At 36.3% G+C, this 22,383-nt stretch overlaps 1 protein-coding gene across 2 annotated transcripts in view; it reads left to right on the top strand.

Moving 5' to 3' along the window:
- LOC150093565 (uncharacterized) overlaps positions 1 to 22,383 on the top strand; it is a 172,118-nt gene that overhangs the window by 114,527 nt on the left and 35,208 nt on the right. For both annotated transcript variants that reach the window (XM_090412756.1, XM_090412755.1), the window contains 3 exons: positions 3,165 to 3,228; positions 10,779 to 10,942; positions 14,432 to 14,510. In XM_090412756.1, coding sequence (XP_090268882.1) covers positions 3,165 to 3,228; positions 10,779 to 10,942; positions 14,432 to 14,510 — 307 coding nt within the window. The remainder of the gene's footprint in view (positions 1 to 3,164; positions 3,229 to 10,778; positions 10,943 to 14,431; positions 14,511 to 22,383) is intronic.

Here is a 22,383-nt window from a genome sequence, read left to right as displayed (position 1 = left end):
ATAAGGGAATATTCTAGAAGGTGTAGTATTAAGGCAATACATTGTCACTAGTAAACAGATATTTTTAGCTCTTTGTAAAGATGTCAAATTTTGTGTGTTTTATAAGTGGAAACGCTCAAGGTCAGTGCTAGGTGGACAGACAAAAGCTTCAAACGAATGTCTGCTGCCAGAAAGAATAGGATTTAGGGAGTGTTGAAGAAAAACAAAGGAAGGGTCAATCGCAGAAAAGGATCAAGGGATTTCACCGAAATGTTTGGGGGTTACATATCTCCGTGCAAGGATTCGCAAGTGACAGAATAAAAGGCGTTGGCGAAAAGATCGCATCATCGGTTCCAAAAAATTTTGTCAGTGATTCAGAGGTTGTCTAGAAGTCGTCGGCAGTTATCCGACAGATGTATGTCATTGAAATCGCGACTTCAGGAGAAATCATGCCAGAGATCTAAGAGAAAGATGACGAGGAGCCGATCCGCCAGGCAAAGCAGATATTTGATGAAGAATCGACGAGTATTTGCCGGGAGCTGTTAAGCAGAGGGAAGAAATTGCTCTGTTAGTCCAACGCATGCAAGCATTCCACAAGCCGACAATCTTCGTCCGAAGTGCGGTGAGTACAGCATTCCAGAAGCGTCAAAAAATATATCGCCAGTGTAAAGAGGGAGAGAAAAACCTGACACGGAAGTAAAGGGAACAGAAGTGCAATTCGAAGCCAAGTGCACAGTGGGTAGCAGCTATAAAATGAGTTGACCCGTTTGTTAAATTTTCTTGAGCTTTTAAGAGAACTTTTATTAGTGGACTGTAAAGCAGAGGCTGATCTAAATAGGCATGTTTAACAGTTAAAGATTATAAGGTAATTAATTGTCAGGAATTTGTAATTGAAATAAGTCATAGTGTAACTGTTTGCTGAATTGGTGGAACTTACCTATAGAATATTCCCAGCATAGAAAGGAAAGAGCAATATGTGTAAAAGATATTGTCTATATGTTCAATGAATAAGAGTTAACAATTAAGTATTAAGTACCATTGCTCAGTATAAATGATTTATGTTATATTAAGAAAATTAGTTAAATATGTGGTATGATTTGTGTGAGTAAAATGCAGGAACTTAACTAATTTACTTATGCAGATTTGAATTGAGATGTTTTAATTTATATTATTGCAAATGCAGTGAAAATTTGTCTTATGTGAATTAAATTTTGTTGTTTAAATATTAAATGAGTGTTGCCTGATTCTTAATTATTTGAAGCACTGTTCCGAAAAAAGTATTAGAGCCTATTAGCGGGAACCCGATAAAAAGGATAGTAAAGAACAGATAGTACACCACGACTGCAGATACTAGTTAAATTAGAGATATTCTGAGGGTAAACAGAAAACTACTGGACGCATGTTACACTTCTTGTTAATAGAAAACGTTAATACATTTTATTAAAGATATACCAAAGAGTGATAAGAAAGAATAGTTAGAAGAATATAATAACAAAAGTTGCATTAAACGTATATATATATATATATATATATATATATAAATAAGATATAAATAATAAATAAGCAGAATAGACCCCCCCCGTTTACAATGGCGCAGTTCCGACAGGATTAAACCATCTCAGATATTACAGTAATTCCTTCAAGTTATTATCTAGTTCTAGTTGATATTTTCTTAGAATAGGATTGTCTTGTAATTTATTTATATTCATTCTCCTTTTGACTCTAGAAGTCCTTTCAGATTTTAACTTTATTCTTAGGTTTCTAGTACTAGCTTATCGTCTAATCCACAGTCTGCAGCAAAGGATCTGCAATTTACGATATTAGGATAATAAAAGAAGCACATTTCTAGAGAATCAGAATCAGCTCAGTGAGGAGTTTTGGCCTGCAGAAATGATCATGTAAAATTGCTTAATGTTGAAGTGCATCGCAGTTGTAGAACAACGTCTTGAAGCTATTCTTTCGTTTATATTGTCCGCACGAATGTATTGATATTTTTGCAATACCAGTAAAATCATCTTTTAAAATTATTAGAAAAATGGATAACTGGATTTTTTTCTATGTTTCTATGTAGAAGTTTTTGAATTTGTAATTGGGTTAAAAATGTTTAATGCATTATATTTTTAATTTGAATTTTTGTAAACAAGACTTTAGCTTCTACATGTACTTCAACTTTTGATGTCATATTATTCCAGATATACTTCACACCACCATAGCCAATGTTGCGTACCAACTATTGTTCTTTGAAGATCACAATATCACTTAATTATAAAGCTGAAGAGGACTCACAGAAAGATAAAGGGGAGATTCCTTATGGAGTAACGGGTGATGGGAAAGGGTTAGGGAGTACTTTGAGTTATATGAGAATGTTGAAAATAAGGGAATGGAATAAGAAAGATTTTGCGCATGGGAAGAAGTGAAAAACTTGAATATTTTGATGGGGACAGTAGTGAATGAATGTCGCCATTAAATGCTAATAAAATGCCTATCATAAATGTGTTAGGACATTTATGACAGGCACTCTAATTATTAATGTAGAAATACTACAATAACTCACTGTACAAGAGATACATGGAAATGAAGAGCAGAGAAACGAAGAAAATAACCTACGTATGTGCGATACCAACTAAAGGAGATTTTAACTACTTCTTTCAAACTAAAGGACATCATAATTATTAACTGAGGTATGGAAGTAAAAAAAAATCACTTTTATCACATAATAATACTGGAACTATGAAAATCTAAAACATCCCTTTTTTGATAACGTATGAATTTCATAATTTGGGCATAATTATTCGGTGTAACTTACATTAGAGCCAAATTAAAATTAGGAAATTGAATTAAAATGAAGTTCTCTGGTTCACTGAACCTAACGTAAAGAAGGTGAGATGAACTTCGCAGATCTTCTACAGGTTTCTACTTCATTAATATAAAACAGTGTATACATGTCTGACATGCAGGTGCTATTTAAATCTTAATCGCTGAATTCACGAAGTCTGTTTTTTTTTTTTTGCTTTTTTTTTAAATCAGTCATAATGTCATTTTTATGTATTAACTTTGCAACTAGGTTAATATATATGAGGTGTAGTTCGTTTCTATTTCATTTTTTGCATTGTTTAGAATCAATAAAAAATAAGTTGCAAAAATGTTTCTCAGATAATTTGAAAACATATTTTTACTACTTATAGATTGCTACTGAAGTTTGTGATTCCCAGATGCCGTAATGGTGTAAGACTTCGAGAAAAATCTAAAGTAGGTCTAATATATTTTAATAGTCTACAAAGTGAAAATTTAACTTTGTTATCAATGTGCGAAGGTTAGTGCTATTTTCTATGGTTCAGGACTTCCTAGTGCAACTCACTAGTTCATTTCAAAAACGGAACACTCTGAAAACATTAACATTGAATGTAATTCTTGAAAATGAATAAACAGACACAAAACGGTAATTTCAAAAAATATTGAAATTAACTGTTTCGTGTTATCCCAAGTAGGCAAGTTAATATTCGTATATCAAACGTCTTTAGAAGTTTCTCAAATGCGTGATAGTGTATGAAACTTACGTTACCTTTGACATAAGTTACTTGGCACTGCCTGTTGACAGCACAAGCTCTCGAGAGATAGCGCATATTTTTCATTCACTATGTCACTGATTCTACTACACGAGCTTGAAAAGTCTAAATGGTAGATGATTGACATTGCCCAGTGTGAATGAGATACTGTCTTCTTATTAGTACAGACATCAGGTAGTTTGATGACTTTATACATTTCATTTCTTAAGCAGAATTCACAGATTATCTAAATCCTCAGTCCCGTTTTCAACTTTTCATAGGGAAGATCGATGCTATAAAATATAAAATAAGATGATGAGTCCCATTTGAAATGGTTATTTCTTCCCATGTTCTAACCGAGGAATCAGTTTTAACACTTCTTCTTGTAAATTTTACATCATATACAATAATTTTTTTACTGCGCATAACATATGAATATCAAATTTAGGTCCGAATCGGGCAGGTATATTTTTTCTTTACGGGAAACCTCGGGTTTGGAATCCCACAACTCAAAACAATTGAAAGTTCTGCGGTCGATTTTCTTGAGTCGAAATCACGCTATCTCATAATATACAGTGTTAGGGTTAGGGCCCAGTAGCAGTAGTCTGCCGTATTCTCCTCCATGGATGGATATTAAAATCATTGTAGCTTTGGACCAGCTACCTCTGACTGGCTAAGAGTGGAGTTTGGCTGCTCCTTCAGTCTTCGACATTTAGTTAAGACTTAAACGAATCCGTCTACTCCCTTTTATGAAACAAAAAGCATTACTAGACTTATTTTATTTATTATTTATGGATAAAATGCATATGAAACTTTATACCATACCTATTCGATTATTGAGTTGTTTGAAACTTTCCACTGTTTGGGTTCATTTTTCTTGCAATAATTTCAAATGTCATTTCAGTCACAATCATAACTTACGAATGAACTTATGATGAATTTTCTTTCACTGTTTACATTATCAACTTTAGTGGAGGAGTATTGAGCAAAAATCTCCTTTATTTCAGATGCAGTTCATGATTTTGTCTCATTATGGTAAGGATGTGTGAAATATTCCTCTAATTCGAAATTATACGAGTTTTTCTAAAGACAAAAACTGGCTTGCAATGGTATTCTCTTTACCCTGTATGGCACCACTATCCTTAATTAATAAAAAGTCAATAATGGATAAAAACTAAAATCCTGGATCCAAGTAGAATTTAATCTAACGTATGACCTACACGTGGCACTACCTGTGATAGATTTTCAATCTTTCTTCAGCAGAGAGTTTGCTATTAGAAATTCAGAAAAGGTAGTATTACAGTACATACCTCCATTATGGCATTCCATACTTTACACTAAAGCATACACTCGCATTTAGGAAATATTTGCCCTTTCATTCCTACTGTTCCAAGTTTGTAAATATTCTGTGTGATTGAGATATAGTCAGGAGAACTTGTAATAATTTGTTTCCAACATTCCGCACAACATTCATGCAACAAGATTTTTCAGAGATTGCGTGCACAATTCATTTCAGAAATACTTATTTCGAAGTGCAAAAGATTCTAATTTTGTTTGTTTGTTTTGAGAAATCTGGTGAAATTTTCCACGTTTTAATTTTAGTGCAGTGGTGGGATGCACTTAATAGCACCTACTTTATTCAGTGAATAGGCAGAAAGAATATAGTTATCTGCGAATGTTTCATGAATTGATTCATAACGCAATAATTCAGTATTCAGTACGAGGTGTACTTACAGCAGGATGCTGTGCTTAATACAATTTCCCAGCTGCTCTAAAATATCTCTGCAAAATGATTTCAGGAAAATGGATTGGAAGGATATGAGAAACAACCAACTTCTTTCGATGGCCTTACGCTCATGGCCTTTCGACCTGTAACAATGCAGTGGAAAAGAAAGAAGAACACAAACAATCATTAAGGGGGGGGGAACTCTGTACTCTTCAGGACATCACAAAGCACGTGCTATAAACTACGAATCCTCAAAACTAGTGATATTCATCGTTGTTCTCCGTAGGGAGAATAATGCCCACATAGGTGTAACTGATACTTAATATGCTAATATATAAATCCCGTGATGATCAAATTTAAGTATATAATTTCCATAGGATACCTGTTATACTTCGAGGTATTTCGCTACATTCTGTTCTAAGCGGAATTTTAGAACAGGATGTAGTAAATTTCATTTCTAAAGAAATGTGAAAGATTTTCTTTTACAAACGAAAAGTAAAAATAAAATAAATTATTTAACTGCTTTTAAATCTCCAAACTGTGACGTTGCTCTTTAAGCCTTAAGTTTTTTGGAAACCTACTGGCCTGTCTACACCTTTCATGATGTTAGGTCAGTGCATTTCCAGTCAGTGCAGTCAACAAGACAAAAGCTGATTAACTGGAACTGGCCGAAAGAAGGAGAGTAAAAAAAGTCCCCGTTGAATTAGCTGGTCTCAACTAAGGCGGAGAAAAAGGTGGTGGCTTTTTCTCCTGGAAACCTAGATTTTTCATCTCTAGTAAATATTCTCTCTAAACAGGCAAATCGGCCGGAAGAACATACGCAATATAAAGACATAGCACACTGCTGGAATACGGATTAACCATCCCATTCTGTCGGATTTAGTAACGAACACCTGCAAAGTGGGGAAATGCTGATCTAAGCGTAAATCAGGGAGAGAGATAGAGAGAGAGAGAAACGAGAACACAGCGTCAAAGTAACTTATCCCTGACTTTAATCATTGCTCACATCAAAAAGAGTGCTAGACAGAAGAGACGTTCCTAATCCAAAGATTATTTAGTTGTATGCATACTTTGTAAGTTTCACGGTCTATTTTGCTAAATTTGACCGACAAAAACCGAAATAATTTTCGAAAAAAAAAAAATCTCACTCACCTACACCAAAGATTGATTTCTGTGAACCTAACTGAAAAATTGCCTAGAAAAAGTCCTCCAGACTTTGCAGTTATGAAATATAGATTTTTCAGTTAGGAACGTGCGCAGCCATTCTACGAAATATTTTCAAGATAGCCTTTTTATATTCTTTTTATAATCGATTAGAACACTTGATGGACTTGCATTTCAATTCTAAGAACGTTTGTTGGCTGGGATGTTTCTTCTGCATAGCAGTCATCACCTAAACAGAACCAGCAAAAATACAAGATGTGAAAACACGCGCAACCATCAGGTATATGGTATATTTTGCTACTGCCCTGCACCACAGTATTTACTGGTCAAATCGTGCTAATCAAAATCCACTATTAGCAAACAGGCAGTTAGCAGTAACATTTCTAGAAGGAGTGATCCTTTCTCATCGTCCATATAATACACTGGTTGCCATAAATTGAGGAAAAAAGAGAAAAATCGCGATAACTTGGAGTGAGAAAAGGGAAAAAATCTGAAAGCAAGGTATGTTATGTAAAAAATAACGATGAGTCCGGTTATCTTGTCAAATGAGTGTCGCTTTAAGCGGTATACACAAATGAGTCACGACATAAAAGAGAACGTTTTGAAGTAATTTTCTGTTTCATGTCTGGAGCGAGAACAAGACATTTTGCGATAGAAAAAATCTTGAATATGGTTACAAGACATCACTTAACTGATGAATTCAGGTAGCAAGCCATCATAAGACTAGAGGCCGGCCAAAGCCAGGCGAAGGTAGCCAAATGGTTGCATATGAGTCGTTTCGTAGTTTACAGACTCTGAAACCAATTCCAATAATCACAAACAGCATACTGGAAGATGCAGTGAAGGAAGGCCACGGATTACAACCGCAGTGTTCATGTTGGAGGTTTAATGGAATATTATCTGCACTGAGAAAGAATTAAAACTAATTTTAATGCTTCCAGTATTTCGTATCAGTCACAGAGACATCTTCAGGGATTACAAAAAACTTTTTGTAACAACACACACAAATACAATACAACAGGGAGTGAAACTAAAGTCCTATCTAGGTGGTGCGCCGTTTATCGGCGTTTGCAAATGGCATAAGATATCAAGAGGGATCTCTGATAATTAATTTTTCCCAAATTTTGAGAAGTTTTATTCAACCGTAGTTTCAATTAGGTGATTCCTGAGTGCAGATGCAGATTCAAAGAACAGTATTACTTTTTTGAATTTACTATGGTGGAGCATGTTGTTTTTTTTTCCCAGGAGATCCTGTGGATTATATCCAGAACATGTTGTATTATCCAGAACTGCAAATGCCCATAGAGGGCGCACCACCTAGATAGGACTTTAGTTTCAATCCCTGTTGTATTGTATTTGTGTGTGTGTTGTTACAAAAAGTTTTTTGTAATCCCTGAAGATGTCTCTGTGACTGAGACGAAATAATTTGAAGCATTAAAATTAAACCTTTCTCATTGCTGATAATACTCCATTAAACCTACAACATGAATTCTTTACAGTATTAGGCCGAAACACACGGACAACCGCAGTGGGTGACCGATGTCTCCAATTATCCCCTAATCATCTACGATCTATCCACATGCCGACTACAGGAACATTGGTATCTGTTTCCATTGTGTGTAGACATCTTCCCGAAGGCAGTCTGTATGCTAAGCGACTATTAGTCTGTGTGCCCTTATCCATGCTCCTTATCCACGTTTAAAATGTGCAGGCTTTACGTCAATTGGACCCAAACTAATGGGACAAGGTCGGCATTGTTTTCAGATGAACCCCTATTTGCTCTACAAATTGTTTGCAGGCGTGCCTAATCTGGAGAGATCAAGTTACACTTGTAATCCCTCTAATATTCCTGAAAGAGACTTATGGTGGAGACAGCGTGATGGTTTGTGGAGGAATCTGACTGGGTGGACACATCGATCTGTGTGTGTGCCTTCCTAGTGGAACCGCGAATGTTGCAACTTATACACATGAAGTCCTGTATCCCGATGTTTGTCAGAATGCAGGTGCAATAGGAAAGACATTTATCCTACAATAATGTTCTCTTTCATCGTGAGATGCTCGTGGACCACGATCTTCAAAATGAGACTATCATACGTACATATGGACTAGCCAGCCAGGTCTCCTAAATCTTAATCTTATTGCGCATGTCTGTAACGAGCTGCGTAGATGTGTTTCTTCTCGCAACCTTCTCTCCCCCCCCCCCCACATAAAATAAATCCTCCAGAGAACTTAAAAGAGCTTTGCAGGAGCAGTGGTTTATATTACCAACTGAGCTCCTGGACACCATTATAAACTGTGTGAAACATCGTTGTGACCCAGACTAACGTGTGACTTATCTCATGTGACATTGTTTTTAACTATTCATTTGTAATTGAATTAAACTATTTATTTAGAGTTTTATGGGTGTGTCTTTTCACATCTCATCTCATATATGCTGCTTTTCACCGAATTAAAAAAAAATCATCATAGTTTTGAGTTATCCTGATTTTTCTCTTTCTTCCTTAATTTATGGAAATCTGTGTAGCAGTGACAAATCAAGTACTGACTAGCATACCATTGCCTGATATTATGTATTATTATTCATACTATAGGTTAATACCTCATATCTAATCAGACTTTTAACGATTTTAACATAATAATACATAATGTAATAATCATGTAGTAGTATTTAGGCAAATGGCAGTTGTGCGTTCCATAATTATTAAACAGATATTCATATAATAAGAACCAAACTATGCTGCGAGTACTTAAACAACACTCTGCGGTCCCTTTTCTCAACAGCCAGTAATAATAATGCCCTATTCCCTAAACCAATTTATATGCCACTAGGACTATTCTAATAGCAAAAGTATGCTGTAATATTTGCAAAACACATCAAGATGATAAAACGAATTTAAATTTTATAAATTATATATGGCAGTTATAATAATGAGTGTTCACTTCCGTTATATCAAAATAATAAGATAATAATATTAATAATGAATCTGATATTATCATATATAATAAAAATCCATTCGGTGAAATTTTGAAAAGTTAACACCATCATTATTCAAATATGTAAACTATCTGTTTCAGATTATTATTAGTGTTGTTACATTAAATAATAAACATCGAATATGTTCAAACGGAAATCATTAGACTCCATATAAAAGAAACGTATAAGTAATAGATATTTAATTACTACCAATATGAGTTAAAAACTATAAGACAACAAGCATGTGTCAGCCTGGTTGGCCCAGTGGTCGGCGTTTCCACTCTGTAACCAACAGACTACGGTTCGAATCCAGCATTCACACACACACACACACACACACACACACACACACACACACACACACACACACACACACACACACACACACACACACGAGCGCCAGGTCAGTGTAACTCAGTGGAAGTGGCGATGCATCTTCGGCGCTAGGCCGCCCGAAGATACGCTTCAGTTCAATCCTATTAGCTGACTGGAGGAACTTTATCTAAGCGTATTTTCGACCGATTCCCGAGATAGAGAAAAAACTCGCACAAGCGAGTTTTTTCTCTCTCGGAAACTCGGGTTTTTCATCCCGTAAACTCACCGTAGAACCGACCTTAATTCAGACAGTGACATATCCTGTTAGGGTTAAGTACCAAGAGATGGCACCACTTGCTTGCCGGTTTCTTCATAATTGGCGGCTTATAATTAGTGATAGTCACGGGTCTGCTATCTCTGATTGGCTACCGGTAGAGATTGAACTGCCCACTTAGTCTCCAAAAGCTAATAAGGATTAAAAGGCCTCGCCTACTCCCTATAAGGGAATAAAAAGGCGTTAGTTTATTATTATATTATATTATTATTATATTCACGACTTAAATTGGTACTGAAATATTCATAGTAATATTTATGTAAAGTATTCTGTCATGATCTCTCCCAAGCGAAACGTGAAAAATAATTTGATTTGTTATATACAATACTTTGTTTTGTTGTATATAACATATTTTAGACGTGTGCTTTCCATGTTATATGATAATGATCGATCTATTACACAACACATGCAGGAGCATTGTTGAACAACAGCTCAAAGGTTTCTTCACGAGTTTTATTACGTTGTATTATATTGTATTCATCTCTAAAATAAAAACTACTATATGATATATTTTATTTGATTAATATATGATTAGATTTTAAATGATAATTATCATCATATGAATGGTGACCAGTAGTACCTTGATTTTATATTACTTCTTATGAAGCAAATATTGTCTATAGCCTGTGCAATACTGATCATATTCAGAAAGCAGACTTTGGATGTGTCATTTTATAAAAGTTTGATCATAGAAACCAAACTATCGCTTATTATAATACCATATTCTTGTTTTCCTTACAGTCACTTATGATTAAAGCATTCAACGAAGTGCGGTTAGGTTTCCATTACTTAGCCGAAGTAATGGTAAAGGAAGGAAGAATACCAGAGCATGATCTTTTCTTTTTCTTTACAATACATGAGATTCAAGAACTTCTGACAACAAGAAATCCACTACTCTTAGCTAAGTAAGTAGCGAACAACACTTTTACGTGCATATACGCAAAAATAATGTAGTTTTAATTATATTTACTTACATCCAGCAACCGATCCCATTCCACTTAACTCGGTTGGTCATAATTTCCTGCTTTGTAGTTCAGCATGTAACCATTTCTGAATGGAACATTCATAAACTTAGTCACTTCCCAAGTGAGTGCCTCATGACCACTGTCACCAACCAGAGGCAGAATATTTACGTCTTTAACTGAAACGCCCTCTGACACCATGATCAAATCAAACACTCTTTGCCTTCGAGTTCCTTCTCTCACATGCTGCTTGAGGAAGTTGTCCATCAACAGGTGAATAAATGCATTTTCATTTTTCTCATGAGATTTTACTGCTACCCAATCAATATTTGGATAATTAAAGTCTCCAATTATGATTACTCTTTTAGCGCTCATCTTTTCTATTCGGTGATGCATTTTTTCATCATTAGCAACTAATCGACAAGGTCTATAACAACACCCAACTATTTTAATAATCTTGTTAGATTCCACCTCACACCAGATGGCTTCAAACTCACTACCACATGAAATACTGTTAGTAGTAGTATACTGCAATCATCGGTCTCAACTCTAACTGGATTCAAGTCATCCGATATTATTAGCAGCACTCCTCCTTCTCTCCTCTCCTATCTATCATTCCTAAATATATTGTGCCCTTTACACTCGATACCAGTTAGTAGGTCTGATTCTGAAATTCGGGTCTCACTAATGCCAACAGTCTGTGGTCCTAACATATTGACCAAGGCAGCAAACTCTACCCCTTTGTTCCTGATACTCCTATCATTCGTGTACTGAAAAATGACAATCAGATTGGGTATAACTAAGGTTATACCCAATCTGTTATACCCAGTTCATCGCAGCATCTAAAATGTTTTCTAATTTGTTCCGGATTACTGGATGAATGACAGAATCTTTATCGTTAGAGCGAGTAGAATTGAGAAAATAATTAGATAGTGCGCTGGCTCTAGTTCTTTCATAGCCATTGTTCAGAAAGGTTGTAAGAAGAAACTGTAGTTCTTTGGCTATTTCTACTTCACTGAGGAGAGAGTGAGCACGTTTGTCAAATGTAGAAATAATGAAAAGCTTTTGGGACGGATAATGATGATGAGATTGCGCATAAAGGTATCTGTTTGGTATGTGTGAGTTTTCTATAAATAGAGATCTTCCGTTTTTCCGATACACATGTGTCTTCAGCTATCCAGCCTTGGTGCTCACGAGCACGAGATCATGCCCGACTGAACGTTTCCAACAATACCATCGCATCCAGAACGCCTTCAAATATCAACAATCCGTTTGCAAATTAACTTTGCTATTGTTTCTCTTGTAACATATTTTTGTATTTCTCTTTTCATGTTATGCACCCGATGAAGTTTTCTAAAAAGACGAAACTAGTTGTGAACTCAAATAATAAATAGTTTTTTTTTATTATTATTGTTTTGTTTTGATTCTGCTTCTCCTATAGCCGAATAAATCCGTTGCATCATATACACAGTGTGCCTGTTAATTAATGCGATTGAGTTTTTACAAGACATCCCTTTGAATAAAAGCAACAAACATAATTATAGTTTTAACCGCTAAGAGTGTGTTGTAATCGCAGGTGTAACTTTCCAATATGGTGAAGCAGTAGTTTTTGTGTGGCAACCGTTAGTGAGTGGAGTGCGTCAGATGTTATGTCTGCAGCAAAGAGTTGTGATAAAATTTTACTATAAATTAAGCAAAACTGCTACAGAAGTGTACCAAGTGTACACCTGTGTTTCTTGATCCAGTGAAGAGGTAGCAGTGAGCTCAATGAATGGGAGCATTATCCTGTTGAAATGGTAGCTGCATAGAAGAAAAGTGTGTCAATATGGGACAAAGATGATCGAAAGATAACATGCAGCATCCACTTTGCCTTCTATTACAACTATTAGACCAAACCATGATAAGAGAATGCGCCCCAGACCATTACAGAACCACCACCTTTCACAGTTGGAAGTAAGCACTGACTGGTAAGCTACCTTCGGCTGACGGCACACACGTACCGTCCGTTTGCAACAAAAAGTGTGAGTGTGGATTCATCTGACAATATCACATCCCTTCACTATTGTGTAGTCCATTGCCTGTGATCTTTGCACCTTTGGACGTGACGACGTGCGCTGACGGGAGTGATCAGAGGCTTGTGTAAAGCAACCCGACGGTGATATCCAAATCTGTGTAGTATCCGGCGCAGAGGTTAAGCTGAAAATCCACTAATCCTCTCTTCCATTAAGCTTCATTTTCGTCCACTATTGAATTTCGCTGATGATGTTTGTCTTGCCGACTGCCATGCTGACATAACCTTAGAGGCTGCGACTCGACGAACATGTACAATTTCAGCTGTTCTGGTCAGAGATGCTCCTTCCAGCCTGGCTCCAACAATCACGCACACCCCTTTCAAAGTCACTGAGGTTCTCTTTCTGGATTCCTTTAACATGTAATAAACGACGGCAGCCCTCCGTTTGCCTTTATACACACATCCCTAGTAATGTCAGGAGTATATTTTCATATCAACAGCATCTGTGTTCATATGCAATCGTAGATGCTGCATTGCAGCTACCAATAACGCGACCGGATAGCCCAGTATTTCCATTTTTTGTCTATTACCTGTATATCTTCGAGTCGATTTCTTATTTATGAATAATGGATGAGCAGAAGATACATATCTAAGTTTCAGTGTCTAAACGTTCATTATGAGTATGGAAGAAGGCATCGAAAAAATGAAACACGAATACGCTTCCTTTTTTGTTTTAATACTGAACTAGTAAACAGAATGTTTAGGTTTACAAATAAAATACTTTTCTACAGTTCCAAAGAAAAGGACGATGCATTATGCCTCTATGTGATTCGGAACTGGAATATCTGACTGAAAGAACAGTCAAAATGATAAATAAAGTTGGTACATCTGCCTTCAAAAGCCATTTGGATATTTGGTAGGAGAATCTAAATAATAAAATTGTAAAAAAACCGCTCACAGATATTCTGTAGTGGTGTTCGACACCGCCGACAAAAACAGTTCCGCACTTCAGTACCACTACAGAATGTTAGATCTTTACGCTGAGTCCTCAGCTTGGGAAAGCGGAAAACCGTCTCTCTTCGGCTTTTTTTTCCCCTGTTTAAATCCCATTCACGAAAGATTGGAAACTTACCGTATAGTAGTGTACTAAGTACTAAGTTTCATTACCTGACGAAGGTAATGAAATTAATCTGCTACCTAAAGGAATTCGGTAACATCCATGTCAGCATGTCATTTCCTTCTTTACCATTAGTAAATAAAACGATCATAAGGACTACATTAATCCTAAAAGCTTATATCTGATATTCAGTTATATATTGAATATTTATAGTTTTTCTCTAGTTCATAGACTACTTCTTTCTCTACAAGATCACTTTCAGTCAGTCGTTTTGCAAATCTATGCAAGTGATAATTTTTAACAGGGCCAAGAGAAGAAAACGTATACATCAGGAACTAGATGATCTTCGGTTTCCGGAAATAATGATTGGAATCCCCAAACCAGTAAGATAATATTATTAATTTCGGTATAAAATTAGTTATTTTTGATTAATATAGAAATGAATACAGAATTAAGTTTTGCTTAATTCACATTGGTTATAATGTATATTGAAAATGTTCATATTTTCACATCAAATTATAAAAAATAAACAAATAAATAACATGTATACACTCTTTGGGAAATAAAAGGCATTAGGATTATGCCCCACTTTACTAGGTGTCTATTAAATTGGTTGTCGTTGGAAACTTCAGAATTTAGTGCATAACTGAATGGAGCTGATGTATGGGATCTCCCATACGTGATGTCTCTAACGTGTTCATACGTATGCTGTGCTATGGATTTTTCTGTTGGCTGCAATATAGGATATTGCAATCACACAAAGAAAAAAAAGCCCTGGATGCTTCAGGCTTGCGTTTTTGGGTTTGAATGAAAGAGCAAGGATCATAGCTGGGTTTTAGGTGTGATTGTGGTCAATATTTTTTTTAAAGAATCAACTTTGTAACAGCCTGACGTACGAAGAGAAATATAACCTCTTATTTTGCTGTTGTCGTGGCTGGAACAGAAATCTGCTAACAGTTTTTCTATTCCATGATATCATTTATTCTGGAGTATGGCCGAAAGAAATTTCGGTTCTTTGGTTATTTCTTCATCATCGTTAATGAGAGTGCTGACTTCATGTCCTAATGTTGATATAATACTAGTTCCTGCAGCTGATAATGATGAGCGTGATCATTTAAATATTTGTTAATGCGTTTTCTGTATAATGTAGTCTACAACATGTCTAAAGAAAACGAGTAAATCTAACATCCAAATGAAAACCATTGGTTTCTAACTCTTGAGGGAATTTAATTTTGCGATGTTGATTCCATATCAAGAACACACCATCACTGTATGTCTATATCTATTTATCTTGCACACACAACCGTCATTTGCCGGACAACAACGAGGCGTTCCGGACATCTACTAGAACACGAATCTGCACAAAAACATTCAGAACTGAGGCTCAACAACATGAGTTTCCATGATAGGACCTCCATAAGTGTGGGACATGGCAGCTTTTCAAGCTGCCACGTCCCACACTTATGGAGCGACGAATCACGCTTTACCCCTCTACCGAGCAGATGGACAGGTGCGGCGGATGTCTGGTGAACGTCTCTTACTGGAGTGCATTACCCCAACTATGAAATTCGGAGGTGGTGGTGAAATGGTATGATCCTGGTCTGGCATCGGATCTTCGTGATGCCATGAACATTGAACTTCGAGAGGTAGCTGAAAAAAATTCTGGACAATGCATTGCAATGTTTTGTACTTTGTTGCGTTTTTCAGAACCGATCGTTGTAGCTTTCAGCAAGACAATGCACAGGCTGTTGATGTAACTGTAGCGTAGGATGAGGTGAAGGGACGTCCACCCTATATATTTCTACAACCGTCCAAAACTACAGGTTGAATGGTCGAAAATTCCATAGACCGCTTTTCGTATGCCTATTGGAAAGTATGCCCCGTTGCTACAGTCATTGCAGCGAATAGAGGTCCTACATCTTATTAAAGTGGGTTCCAAGGCTGTTTGTTCCTCACATTATGGTGTCCGTTGACTTCTTTCCAAGCAATGTATATATTTTGCCTTGTTGACCGTTATGTCACACACCACATTTATTTATTTTATGTCATCTCCACACATGAGAGATCTCAAGAGCTACAACAAAACAGTTCTGTGGAATGGGGAAGTGAAGAAAGAGGGAAAAAAAAGGAATTGGTTAATAAATGTAATGAAGAGCTGAGAGCTACTGCTTAATAGAAAAAAATAATGTCGCGAAGATTGTTCCCAGGTATATGGAATAAAGGAGGAGGATAAAGTATTGGTTCAGTGACTTTGATGCTGAAAGCCACATAGCAGTTTACCGGCAGTCTCTGAACAAATATGCCTGGACATTGAATATTGCTCTCACATCTGCAGTGGCGCTCCTAATAGCTCCCTAAAAATACTGTATTCTATACAGAAAAGGGCAGTTTAATTGATAAATCATCGCCCACTAATGTATTCTGCCCACTTTCACAGGCGTTCAGTTTTTGCAGTCTGCATCTGCTATAAATACTTCTCTGGCCGCTGTTCATCAGAATTAGAATCAACTGTTCCACCACCTTCTGGCAAAGTGTTCAAACGATTGCAGCAGGCAACCAGTACCCTCCGAGAGTTCAATTCCAAATCCATTGCCACCCTCTAAAACGGTTTGCCGTTGTCTGTGCTTCCCAAGGAATACAATCTACAGCGTTTCATGTTAAATGTGAACATTCCTTATTCCCTCCCCCCATTTCCATGGTACCTATGCACTATAAGTTGACCAATCTTTCGTGGATGAATTTTCCATAAAAAAAAATAATAAAACACATATACGTTCTTAAGCGGCTTATTATCGGATTAATGTGAAAGTTTTCATAAGAATGGAGGAAAAATAAAAGGCTATACCTGGAAGCTATGTAAAGAGAATATATGCTTACTTTTTGCATGGAGAGTGGCGAGTGATTGGAATGCATTATTTGAAAGAGAGTGGCGAGCGAGTCCTTGGAGAGAGAGAGAGAGAGTCTGCAATCCACATACTCGCAATCTGTCCTAGTAATCTAAATCCCATAATCCGGATATAATCTTTGTAACTCTTCTTTGCACCATTTCCACAGCTTCTTTATCCCCTTGGAACTCGGGAGACCAAATCTGCGCACAGTATTCAAGGTGTGGTCTTATCAAAACTTATAAAGAGGCAAAATGACTTCCTCATCCCTACATGTCAAGGTTCACTTCAACATAGCAATTAACCTTTCAGATGTATTTGCGACTTTTGCTATGTGAATTTGAACTGTAAATTCTTATCCACCAATATCCCTTGCCTCTTCAGTTTTTTGTAGCATAACTCCGATAATATAATATGCCACTGGAACTCTAATCACGCCAAAGTACATAATTTTACAGTTACTAACATTAAACTGACGGCCATTTTCATTTGCCCAGATTTCCAGTCTATTCAAATCATTTCGTAATTGAATTGAATATCAGTAGCATCCCTGATTGCCCTGCCTGTCTTCGCATCATTAACAAAGAATTACACATCTGATGATAGATCCTGCTTGATATCATTAATGTATAGATTGAACAATAGTGGCCCAAGGACTGAACCCTGAGGTACACCACTGGTTACCTTACATCTGGTAGATTCACACCCACTGCATACCACTTTACGATATCTGTCTGTCAACCATTCCCTGATCCAAGTCAACAGATTATATTCTAATCCCATATTCTCCAGTTTATGCAACAGCCTGTTGTGTGGTATCCTATAAAATGCCTTAAAAAATCCAACATTATCATGATATATCACTTTTATCCAACTCGGCCGTAACATTGTTATAAAATATAAGCAAACTGCTAAAACATGACCTTTCTTTAGTAAACACATGCTGTTCCCTGCAGAGTATAGAATGTTTGTCTACCCCCACTTCTGTATGCGAGTTCTTACCAACTTCTCTAAAATCTTCACTACTGCACCAGAGATACTAATAGGTCGGTAGTTAGACACATTAGTTTTTGCAGCACTTTTGTGCAATGGAACTATCATACATTCCTTCCATTCCTGTGGTATCATTCCTGAGCTGAGACTCAAGTTATACAAATGTGTGAAAGGCCTAGCTGAACATTCCTTTAGCAGACGGGCTGATATTCCATTTGTTCCTATTGGCAAATTCTTCTCCGGTTATGCAAAAGCTCTTCAACCTCATTTTATTTTCATGAACCTCTAACTCTTCATTCAACGTAGCAGTAGCACTGTACTTCATGCTACATACACCTAGTCACTGTCAGCATGGTCGCTGTCACCAATTGTTGGTAAAATAGCCATAGTCTTGACAGAGATCCCTTCTGAAGTTATGAGCAAATCCAACACTCTTTGACCTCGAGTACCTTCTTTCACATGCTGCTTGAGAAAGTTGTCTCGCAACAATTCAATGAATTCCTGTTCATTGTTATCATGAGATTTCTCTTCTACTCAATCAGTGTTTGAAAAAGTAAATTCACTCATAATGATCATTCGCTTGGTACCCATAAGGTTAAATTAGCGATGCATTTGTTCGTCCCCTACAACCTAGCCGCCAAGTCTGTAGAAACACCGCACCATATATTTCATTCTGTTAACCTCCAGTTCACACCAGATAGACTATAACTCATCGCTACGGGACATTGTTACCATCATTGTTTTCTTGTATTTCTACCCTAAGTCATTTGATATCATTAGTAGCACTCCTCCTCTCGTATCTCTTCTGTCATTCCTAAAAATAGTATATCCATTACACTCGATCCCACTTACCATATCTGATTCTAATAGCCAGGTTTCGCTAATGCAAGCAATCTTAAGCCACATCGTATTTAATAAAGCAACGAACTCAACCCCTTCGTTTCTAATGCTCCTGGCATTTGTGTATAAACATAACAAATTACGACCTAGCCTATTCTCATAATTAGATATGCAATCTATTTGGTCTAGTTCTAGAATTTTCTCTTTTCCCTCCCCAGACATACTTAAAAGGTTCGAACCCGAAGCATGCTTTTCCACTCCTTTGCAACATACATAACCATGTTCAAAGGCATTGATATCTTTATCACGTTTGTATACCATAACTGAACTTTCACACATATTTCCCCATTCTCCCTTGATGATCTAGTTTCCCTGACTCTCTGCATTGGTTCTCATACCAAGAAGTATGAATTCAAGTGCAGGTCATCATTCTTATATAAATCTTTTCTGCCATCAAGCACCCCCACACATCTAAAAACTCTCATCTATATCATCTTCTACATAGCCTGCACGTGAAATCATTTGCTATCATCGCCTTCCTTCTTAACTTAGTACCATCATATCTAGGTAGTAATCGTACAATCTTTACTCTCTCAGATTTCTTTCTCGCTTCTTCCAATAGACCTTTCATATCTTTTCTCATACTATGTTTGTCACCACTTAAATTATTCGTACCTTCCAACACTACCATTTCTTTTACATTTCTTTTTTGGTTTTCAATTACGTTTGTCATATTTTTAATTTTCGCTCCCGGGAAACTAAAAGTGGTGACTCCCTCGGCGAGCGCAAATTTTAAAATTGAGTCACCATACTATATTATCTCTTTTTTCTTAGATATTAACTGACTTACCTTGTTGTTCTTAATATTTTGGTTTCCATATTCAGTATTTTTCTGCTTGTTCTTGTTCTCATCCTTTTTTTTTATCCTGTCGAAGTTTAGAAAAACGTTTTTCTACCTTTTTCAATTCCCTGACCGATTTCCTAATAATTTCTTTTAACCGAGCTATTTCTAATGTTAACGTATCCTCAGATAAATTATTATGATCATTGAAAATATTTCTCCGATGAAGTGATCTTACGCAGCAAATTTCGATCTTTCAACACTTTATCATAAAACTTCTCACACGCCATGACACAATTTTGTCTTACAACTAGCATAGACCTCATTGTCTCAACACTTAATCTAGATTTCTCCTTTGACCACATACTGTTCATAACAGAAAATATCCTCTCAACAGATGCCGTAATTCCTGGGAGACAAGAAATAAACTCTACAATATTACAAAAGCCTTGAAAGTCTAGGCGTTTTTCGCTCATTTAAGAAAAAATCTGTATACCCATTTGTCAAATACAGGAATGTTTTCTTTATTCCATATATCCAACTTCCTCACAATTATAGATTTTATGAAGGTCCACTGATCGAATACAGGAGTTTCTTCTGTTTCTGTGCATGTGATTTCAGGCTGTCCTGTATTTCTTTCCATTCAGGTGTCTTCATTAGTAGCACCCACTTGAACTTCTCAGTGTTTCCTAAATTTCACTTTCACTTGTTGACATTTTCTAAGCTAGTTTCATAGAAATTCTCAACTATCTCAAAAAACCTGCCCTTATTAATTTCTCCTGAATCTATTAACATTTTCAGTTGTTTTTTTTAAAACCAATAGTTACAAACACTTCACTTTTTCTGGACTCTAAATTGTTTATAAGATTTTCAATGTTCATGGCTACTTCTGTAGCTGAAATATTATCTTTTTCAATTAAGCTAATGTATGTTTGGAACGTAGACACTTGATCTCTTGCAAATGACAGCAGTTTCAAACAGGGATCCTCAAACAATTTTCGCAACATAACAGGGTATTTTTCTTGAAAAAGAAAGTAAGAACGAAGCCCACCAAATGCTTAAAATCTTGTATTTCAATGCGTTAACAATTTAGCGTAATTGATTCCTACAAAGCCACAAACGTTTTTCAATTAAATTTTGCAGTGAAAGTATCTGTATACTACACTTTCACTGCAAAACAGAGTCTCCGTAACTCAGTCGGTATAGACGAAGCCCTTTGGTCGGAAAGAGCTACGTTCGATTCCCGTCCATGACATGAGGAACCTTTATCTGGTCTCTTTCGACAAAATGTGAGTTATCCGGAAGTAAAGGGTTTTTCATCCCTCAGTACAGGCAAACCGGCCTGTGAACACACACGGAGTTCTAGTCATAAATTCATACTTAGTCTCTCACTAGGAGCGCTGAACCAGTCCTAAGGGATAGTTGAGGAACGGGGGAAACCCCATACGAATGATAATAATAATAAAAAAATGCAAAACATTTAATATCGATTGGAATTTAACAGTCGACAGCACACTAGAGACAATTGTGTATAAAGTGTACCCCACAACCAGTACGAATAATCTGCCTCTTTTGTTCAATTTCGAGTTTTTGCCACATTATTTTTGCCAAGTCTTTTGCAACCACCAAAACTGTTTTTCGTGTTATTTGCACACAAAGCAACAATTTTGTTTAAAAAGCAAATTCACTTACCTCCTTCAACATAGCCCACTGTTGGTCGGATATTTCACCAGTTAAAGAAATAAAGTCTATAATTTTGTCTTGGCAAAAAGTACCGCACATTGGAAAAAGTTTGTCTTTTATGTTTGATGCATCTGAACTGAGTGTAATACTTTTTGTTTTATTTAAATCCTCTATTACTTCGCCCAATATGTATGATGATAAAACATTGGTAATTATTGCTTCTGATTTAGTACGAGCTGAAGAAAATTTTGGTTCATAAATTTTATTTTTCAATGCCGACAAGCAGTCATTTGCGCGGAAACTTTGACCGTGACGCACAGTATGATAAGCAACAAGATCTTCACTTGCTGCTATTTTATCGCTTTCACTATCAACATCACGTCTCACCGTAAATGAGCTGATGTTTTTAACTAAACCAGAGTATTTTCAGCATGCTTATGTTTCTGGCTACGTAGATGTTGGTTGATGTCGCTTGAGTAACGGAAAAATGGACATTACAATATTGGCATACTGCTTTTGTTCCATCGCTACACAGCTTGTCCAGTTTAATAAATTTGAATTCTTTCTGGAGATCGTCATTAAAACTTCAGTTTCGTCTCTTTGACATTGCAAGGATAGCCTTAAAGCTTTAAAAATATAAGACTTAAAGCTTTAAAGAAATAAGTCTTAAAACTTTAAAAACTATGAAATTTAAACCAACGGCATTGAATAACAAAGCCACCGGTTAGCATACATGCAAAACAGAAACTAACGCTATGGCAGAACAGATGTCGCGTCTGAGACGCGCAAGTGTTGACAACATGTATTTTGCTTTATTTTCTCTGAATAAATCATTGCAGATATCGATATTTATTATCGAACAATGCGACGACTTCATGGTTAAATTACTGAATTACTGGTATCGATGATATTGATATACGATTATAGGTTATGAGTAATAATTTATGATTGACGAATATTAAAGTATATTTATAGTTTTTATTAAAAACGGGACAAAAATGACATTTTTATTAA

The sequence above is a fragment of the Typopeltis vanoorti genome, chromosome 23 (assembly GCF_054136105.1).
Source record: "Typopeltis vanoorti isolate ZY-2024b chromosome 23, IOZ_Tvanoo_1.0, whole genome shotgun sequence".
NCBI lineage: Eukaryota > Metazoa > Arthropoda > Arachnida > Uropygi > Thelyphonidae > Typopeltis > Typopeltis vanoorti.
Note: the sequence above shows the minus strand (reverse complement) of the source record. Positions and strands in the feature narration are given on the sequence as shown.